This window comes from Amphiura filiformis, unplaced genomic scaffold (genome assembly GCF_039555335.1).
Source record: "Amphiura filiformis unplaced genomic scaffold, Afil_fr2py scaffold_339, whole genome shotgun sequence".
In the NCBI taxonomy this organism is placed as follows: domain Eukaryota; kingdom Metazoa; phylum Echinodermata; class Ophiuroidea; order Amphilepidida; family Amphiuridae; genus Amphiura; species Amphiura filiformis.
In genome coordinates this window covers 23,713-32,680 of record NW_027305803.1, presented here as the reverse complement: position 1 = coordinate 32,680, position 8,968 = coordinate 23,713, and the positions used below count along the sequence as shown (strand labels likewise).

General features: G+C 41.7%; 1 protein-coding gene across 1 annotated transcript; it reads left to right on the top strand.

Annotated features, from left to right (window-relative positions):
- The first annotated feature begins 440 nt into the window (after positions 1 to 440).
- On the top strand, positions 441 to 6,677 carry LOC140145504 (uncharacterized). The gene has a single exon (XM_072167216.1). The coding sequence runs from the start codon at positions 441 to 443 to the stop codon at positions 6,675 to 6,677; it is 6,237 nt and encodes a 2,078-aa protein (XP_072023317.1).
- Positions 6,678 to 8,968: the final 2,291 nt, after the last annotated feature.

The following is an 8,968-nucleotide window of genomic DNA, read 5'->3' as shown; positions in this document are numbered from 1 at the left end:
TGTATAGCGCCCTCATGCATACAGTGCAGTTCGATAGATCAATACTGTTCAATAGATCAATGCGGATCGATGCATTGGCTGTTCGGGGCTCTCTACTCGGTAACTCTTCAAAACATGTGTTGCCCTATTGTTTACACAAACTTTTTAACCGTATTTCCATCGTTATGTTACAATAAATGTTAAAAGAAACAAACAAGACAACTGCTTAGATAATATTAATTTGAGAGTGGCATCGATGGAGACGTGTCTAGAACGAGAACTTGGTAAAATGGTGAGAAATTATCAGTCAGTCTGTGGGGTTAAGATCAAGCATGTTTAGGGTGACGAATTCGTGGAATCAAGCAATCGGACCCTACATTCTAAGTTAAAACTTTTCATCCATGAGCCATGCCAGTATTGTAATTCTGTGAAGTAGGATTTGCGTCATCAAAATAAAGGTCATGTCTAGTGAAAAGAGTAATACCAGTCCGCATAGAACATGCAGAAGTAGGACTGGTAAGCTTACAAGTAAGACTAAAAGCAGAAATGGCACTAGCGTGATAAGCACAGCCACAGAAGACGCAATAGTCCAAGCAGCCACAAGAAAGGCAGAATTGCAATGCCGTGCTGAAGCATTAAAGCAAAAATTAGCACTAGAAAACGAAGAGTTCCTTTTACAAGAAGAAATTAGAAATCGAGAATATGCTATGAGAATAAGGGCCAAAGAATTGCAACAAGAAAAGGAATGGCTTGCAATGCAAACAGAATTGAGAGTAGAGGAAGCCAAACTACTAACATTAAATGATCTGCAACCACGAAGGTCATTTTCGTCAAGTTGTGCCTCTTCCGTAGACCTCCGAATCGGGCACGATGAGGATAACGTTGAGAAGGTTGAGCAATGGTTAAGGGCTAAAGGTACCGAAAGCCAAGCAGAGCCAACGGCAGCTGCAGTAAGTACCGGTAATGATAACTTGATGCCAGCAAGACATGAACTTGACAAAGAAACGAGCTCAATGCGTCCAGATATTCCTGTCCTAGTAACAGAACCGGTTGCGGTGGCAGTCAATGTCAATAAAGGGTCAACTCCGTCACCTGCCCATGACCAACATCCAACAGATAATCTGACACTCAATAAAGGGTCAACGCCGTCACCTGCCCATGACCAACATCCAACAGATAATCTGACACTCAATAAAGGGTCAACGCCATCACCTGCCCATGACCAACAGCCAACAGATAATCTGACACTGACAGCAATACTAAAGAGTATAGTCGAAGGTCAGAGGGAGGCAACACTACCGTTGCCTCAGGTAGATGCTTTCGATGGCACAGACGTTATAAAATATCCAACATTTATCAAGAATTTTGGAATTCTAGTAAAGGGAACGGGCAGACCAGAGCGAAAGTTGGATTTGCTCATGCGCTTCACAAAGGGCGAAGCGCATGAGGTCATCAAAGACTGCATATTATTAGAAACTCCAGAAAAGGCTTATGACAAAGCAGTAGACCTACTAAAGGCAGAGTATGGTCATCCTGCCATACTAGCAGCTAAATACAAAGAAAAGGCAGAAAAATGGCCACGTATCACCAGTGGAGATAAAGATGGCATGAGAAAATTCTCAATATTTCTCAGAAATTGTGTCCATGCCAAACAGAGTAATTATGACATGACCCACATGGATAACTACGAGTTTCTTAGAATACTGGCTGGGAAATTACCTGTAGCGTTACAGCAACAGTGGATCAACCAAGTGGGAAAGTACAGAGACAAAGAACAGAGATCTCCAAATTTCGCGGACTTGGAGAAATTCGTGGCGCGACTTTCAAGAAATGAAAATGACCCACGTATTACAGGACTTGGTTATCAGAGCCGCACAATGAAGACAAAGGTAGACAGCGATAAAAGTGCTGCGAAGAAGAATGCATTCGCCACTTTCACTACACCGACCAAGAAGATTGCTGCTCATGTGGGAAATCAGAAGTCAGAAGATCAATGTATGTTTTGCCATGACCGGAGCCATACATTAGACACATGCAAGAAAATACAAGCTACAAAAACTAGCAAAGAGATCATAGAGTTCCTCAAGTCCCAAAGCCTATGTTTTGGCTGCTTGAAAAAAGGATCTCATGTAAGCAAAGACTGCAGCAAGAAGCTGAAATGCAACAAATGTAGCCGTAGGCATCCAACCATACTACACAGAGAAGACTGGGTTGCAGGAAACTCTTCATCAAAGACAAACAGTTTTGCAAACTCAAGAGATGCAAAAGAGAAGAAAACAAGTACCAATGTCACCAGTGCAGGTGGTAGATGTGAGACAGGGGCCGGAACACCAGATATTGTACCCTGTATTGTACAATCCCGGCGGACTGGAAAGTGTGTAAAGACTTATGCGTTCTTAGACAATGGTTCCAACGCAGTTTTTTGCATGGACAAGCTACGTTGTCAGCTCGGCTTAAAGGGGAAAGGTGTCACATTACCAGTGCAGACTCTCCTGGATGAGCAGATGGTTGATGGTCGCTTGCTAGATGATTTGGAGGTGTCAGACCTGTGCAAGGAAAATAAGATAGAACTACCAGGAGTGTATGTGTGGGGAGACCAGATGCCCGTCTCAAAGGAAGATATAATTACAGATCAAGATATCAAAGAGTTCCAGCACCTGAAAGATGTAAAATTACCTACTCTACATGTAGAAGACGAAGCTGAAGTTGGACTTTTGATTGGCAACAATGTGCCTAAGGCAACTGAGCCGTGGGATGTGGTCCACTCAGAAAATGGTGGGCCATACGCCTACAAAACACTGCTCGGTTGGGTAGTAAGTGGTCTAAATAGACAAAATACATGTAAGGCAGTGTCTGCCAACAGGATTATCGTTGGAGACGATATCGAACGGAGACTAGTAGAAATGTATAACCACGACTACAGTGAAACACTAGCTCAAGAAGAGACGGAATGGTCAGAAGAGGACAAAACGTTTATGGATCTGATGGCCAATAAGATTACAAAGGTTAACGGACACTACCAGATGCCATTGCCAATACGGGATGAAAACATCAAATTACCCCATAATCACCTAATGGCGGAACATAGAATGGCACATCTGAAAAGACGCTTCAGTAAAGACCCAGTATTTAGAAAAGAATACACAGAAGTTATGCAGGAGACCATCAATAAAGGCTATGCTGAAGAAGCTCCAAAGATAAACACAGACACTGATGGGCGAATGTGGTATCTCCCCCATCATGGGGTATATCACCCAACAAAGAAGAAATTGAGAGTAGTATTTGACTGCGCTGCCAGCTTTCAAGGATTCTCTCTCAACAAGAACTTGCTTCAGGGGCCTGACTTAATGAACTCATTAGTTGGCGTGGTCTTAAGGTTCCGACAAGAACATATTGCTATCATGGCCGACATTCAAGCAATGTTTAACCAGGTTAAGGTCCCAACCAAAGATCGGGATTTACTACGCTTCCTGTGGTGGCCTGAAGGCGATCTTAGTAAGAAATTAGAAGAGTTTAGAATGACTACTCACCTGTTTGGGGCCACATCGTCACCAGCATGTGCTAATTACGCGCTCCAGTGTGTAGCAGAAGAGGCAGATGAGGCAGTGAAAGACACCGTGCAGAAGAATTTCTATGTAGATGATTGCCTGAAATCTACATCTTCTGAAGAACAAGCGATACAGCTCATACAAAATCTCATGGAAGTCTTGAAACAAGGTGGTTTCAACCTCACCAAGTGGGTGAGTAATAGTCAAGCTGTAATGCAAACCATACCATCCAGCCACAGGGTGAAGACAACTAGTAGCCTAGATCTTGGTGAGAGTACACCCAATCAGAAGGCGCTGGGTATGATGTGGCTAGTGGAGTCAGATGAACTTGGGTTCAAAATTGAAATAAGGGATCGACCACCAACTCGTCGTGGAATATTGTCGGTAGTCAGTGCTATTTATGATCCTCTGGGTTTCGTCTCTCCAGTTATACTGCCAGCGAAGAGGATCCTCCAGAGTCTCTGTGAACTTCAAGTCTCGTGGGATGAACCAATCCCAGACCTGCAAAGAAAACAATGGGACCGGTGGCTGAACAGTATATCTCAGATATCAGCATTCACAGTCCCAAGATGCTTTGTGCCAGTCGAGTTTGGAAAGCCAACTTCGGTGCAGTTACACCACTTCAGTGACGCCAGCGAGATAGGTTACGGTATGGTGTCATACCTGCGGTTCACCAACCAGCGAGACGATGTGCATTGTGCTCTAGTGCTTAGTAAGAGTCGTGTGGCGTCGTTGAAGCAAGTGACGATACCAAGATTAGAACTGACTGCAGCTACAGTAGCAGTGAAGATAAACCATATGATCCACAAAGAGCTGGAAATACAAATAAATGACACCATCTTCTGGACCGATAGCACCACAGTGTTGCAGTATATCAGAAGTGAAACCAAGAGATTCAAGACCTTTGTCGCCAATCGCCTAGCTATTATCAAAGACGGATCAACACCTAGTCAGTGGAGATATGTTGCAACCTCATTGAATCCAGCTGACGATTGCTCGAGGGGTTTACCAGCCAACAGGTTTCTTGAGAATGAAAGATGGATTCGTGGTCCACAATTTTTGTGGAAGAGAGAGGCTGAGTGGCCACAGAATGAATCATGTGAAGAAATGCATAGAGACAATTCGGAAGTAAGGAGAACAAGACTCAAGAAATCTGACAAGAATACTGCTAAAGTAGAAGAAGAAGAAAAGAAAGCAGTAAAAGCGGAAGAAACAAGTTCCGCTGAAGTAGAAGATGAAATGAGAGCAGTAAAAGCGGAAAACACAAGTCCCGCTAAAGTAGAAGAAGAAAGGAAAGCAGTAAAAGCGGAAGACAAAAGTTCCGCTAAAGTAGAAGAAGTAAAAGCAGTAAAAGAAAACATGAGTACTGCTAAAGAAGAAGAAGAAATGGAAGTACTAGAAGAAGAAATGAAAGTACTAGAAGAAGAAGTCCTCCAAGACGATGATGACCCAGAAGTAGAGGTGGCAGTGAATGCAACTTTCGTGAATGATCAAGAAAATCCTGTTGACAAACTGCTGAATCACTTTTCCCAGTGGCACTCCCTGAAGAAGACTGTTGCTTACCTGTTAAAAATAAAAGGAATACTTTTGCAGAGAATCAGGAAGAGGAATACTCTGGCTAAGAAAAGGGAAGGAGGATTGAAGCAAGCTCCGCAACCTAGTCAGTTTCACCTGTCAGTAGCAGACCTCAAGAGCGCTGAAGAAGCCATTGCTCAGTATGTCCAGCGGAGAACATTTGCAAAGGAAATCAAAGTGTTAGAAAACCTCAATGATCAGGCGAGCAAACGTAAGAAGAGCGTGGTAAAGTCAAGCCCTATTTACCGGTTGGATCCTGTACTAGATAATGGCATCTTAAGGGTAGGAGGACGCCTGAGTTTAGCAGACATATCCTCAGAGGCTAAGCACCCAATCATCTTACCAAAGAATACAGTAGTGTCAGACCTGATACTCCAAGACATCCATCAAAATTCAGGACATAGTGGAAGAAATCAAATGTTGGCAACTCTGCATGAGAAATTTTGGATCATCAGTGCTAATTCATCAGCAAGAAAGATGATAAACAAATGTGTGATATGCAGACGCCAAAGAGCCAAAGTGATGGAACAGAAAATGGCCAATCTTCCTGCAGACAGAATAACCCCTGAAGAACCGCCCTTCTCCAAAGTTGGCATGGATTTCTTTGGACCATTAGAAGTCAAGCAAGGCAGAAGTATGGTGAAAAGATATGGAGTAGTATTTGTGTGTCTTACTTCTAAGGCCGTTCATATTGAAAAGGCGAACTCATTAGACACAGATGCATGTGTAAATGTAATTAGAAGATTTATGGCATGGAGAGGTCAGGTAAAAGAAATACGTTCGGACAATGGAACCAATCTTGTAGGTGCTGAACGAGAGATGAGAAAAGAAATCAATACTTGGAACCAAAGCAGAATCCATGATAGCATGCTACAGAAGAATGTGGATTGGATCTTCAATCCCCCAGCTGGTTCACACCATGGTGGAATATGGGAGAGACAAATTAGGACCATCAGAAAACTCATGTGTAGTATTGTGAGAGAACAGACATTAACAGATGATAGTCTCCATACTCTATTGTGTGAAATAGAGTCCATACTCAACAACAGACCAATAACAACAGTTCCTGGAGAGTCTACTGATCCCGAACCACTGACACCCAATCACATACTGTTGCTGAAAGGCGATATGAATTTGCCTCCTGCAGTCACCGGAAAGCTGAACCAGTATGCTAAAAGGCGATGGAAACAGGTCCAATACATGTCAGATCTGTTTTGGCGAAGGTGGACTAGAGAGTATCTCCCGCAAATAAAAGAAAGACAAAAATGGCTCCACCCAAATAGAAATGCTGAAGTTGGAGATATTGTGTTGGTGATAAACGAGTCAACCCCAAGGAATACGTGGCCGCTTGGCACGGTGGTAGAAACATGGCCAAATCGTGATGGATTCATTCGACGAGTGCGTGTAAAAACCAAGAATAGCATACTCACTAGACCAGTAGACAAGTTATGCCTATTGCTAGAAGCGGATCTTCCAGATCAAGAGGCGACAGTCGTCGCATCAAGTTCAAGGAGAAATCAACACCAAGTCAAGTCCAGACACCTGCAGATACCAGTACCAGTGCAACTAATGTGAACAGAGATCAGATTGACAAGACTCGAACCAGATCAGGAAGACCTGTTAAGCCAAGGAAGCTTCTCAACTTGTAAATAAAGAATGCAAGAAACATGAACAGTAACCTGTGCATATTTAGAACTGGAGTTCTAGCCTACCAATGACTTATATTATTGTATCAGCTTACGCTAATTTGCTACTTGTGTGACATTTGGGTCACGCAAGCTTCGGAACAGCTGATTACAATAAAATGACTTGCAGTGCACGTTATCAGCTTACGTTAATTCGCCACTTTTGTGACATTTAGGTCACATCAGCTACTGGAACAGCTGATTGCAAGAAAATGACTTACAGTGCACCTTTATCAGAAGAAAATGACTTGTGCACATATATATATATCTGCTAACGTTAAATTGCCACTAGTGTGACATTTGGGTCACATCAGCTTTGGAACAGTAGATATGCACTAAATGCACTTGAAAAGTATTTCAAAGTAGCCTGGTTAACAACCTGAAGAAGTGAATGATGGAATCCTTCTTGCATCTGATGCCAGATATGGATACACATGCGTAATTGTGCCTACCAGCAGCCTTCAACAACCAGAACAGTCTTCGGTGGTATTGGAGCTGTGAACTATTATGGAGGACAGATATTATACATGCTATAAATGAGTTGTAATGTTTGTGCACATGCAACCCCTTCAGTTCATCAACTATGAAAATGTTTGCTGCGAAGTAGGATTTCATGAAAATTTAAGTCAAGTAACCATATTGAACTACAAGATGTGCAACCAAAATGTTTGAGTTTGCTTATTTAAGCTACCCCTGGTTAAATTCAAGCTAGCCAGCAAAGCCCAGCATGTTTAAAATCATCTCCACTTTTGCCACCCAGCGAGTTTCACAATTTGTCACTTGTGTGCCATGTAGTTATTTCATCAGCAAATTCTAATGCCAGGTTTGCATGCACACACATTTATTTTGTTTAAGGCATAAATTGCCATGTTTGAACCGATAGCTGTGACTGTCGGAAAGTTAAAATGTCACCACTTTGGCACAGCCAGTCACATGGGCTAGTTTAAAAGATCTCACTATTATTAAGGTGAAAATAGAGGCAAGTTACGAGCTATTGCGCTGCTAAAGATTTTTGTGTGGCAATGCCAACTCCATTCAAATGTACATGTAGTTGGAACAGTTTGAACATGTATGTCCAGTCTACAGTTGAGCAAACCACAAGTTGTGCTACAGATTTACCTTCATAAGTGGACAATGGAACATTAGTATTGTATAAATGTTTGTTTATGTTTACACACAAAACAATTTTGATTTTGGAAACTTAAAATCTACAAAATTGTTGTGTAATTGTTAATGGTTTCTAAACCTATTTAGTAATCCAAGATTTGAACATGTCAGGATGATTTGGTATTGCACTCTTTAGTCATGTTAGTGCAAAATTTCAAGTTGTAAGAAATTGCAGTGCTTATTTACATGCAGCACTAAGTTTCGGCCTGGTTGTTTTTGAAAGAACTTAATCCTTTATGTACCAAATCTTGCTGAGTGTTGTGGATGTTCAAAATGGGAACATAATTTAAGTATCCTTGGAATTGCTCAGTTTACCGCTAATCTCTTATTTTAGATGATTACAGAGAGTTTGTTCAGTTCAAATTTATCTCATACTAAACACCTCAAAAGAAATAAGTCCCCCTCTGAACATGTTGTCATAACATCGTAAGGTTTCGTTTTGTACCAACAAAACTAACTTTGAAATAATTATATGACTGTTTACTAAGTGCTGTGTGAAAATGAGAGATTTCCATGACTTCAGGGCTGAATGAGCCTAAATTGAAGACAAAAAGTGCCCTTTCCAAAAGTCACAAAGTAGGCCTATGCTTGTTAACTGCAAGGCGTATTGGGACAAGGAATGGAACTGACCATCTTACAACTCACTGTGCTGAACTCTGCACCAAGGGGATTTGCATGGCTGAATGATCAAGAATCGATACACATTACAGTAAATGTTCACTTGGTGAGGATTTTAAACTGCACTCAAACACATGGGGTTTTCCATTAGTAACAAGCCATGAATCAACTTTTGTGACAAGCATAGGCCTACTTTGTGACTTTTGGAAAGGGCAGTTTTTGCCTTCAATTTAGGCTCATTCAGCCCTGAAGTCATGGAAATCTCTCATTTTTACACAGCACTTAGTAAACAGTCATATAATTATTTCAAAGTTATTTTTGTTGGTACAAAATGAAACCTTACGATGTTATGACGACATGTTCAGAGGGGGACTTATTTCTTTTGAGGTGTTTAGA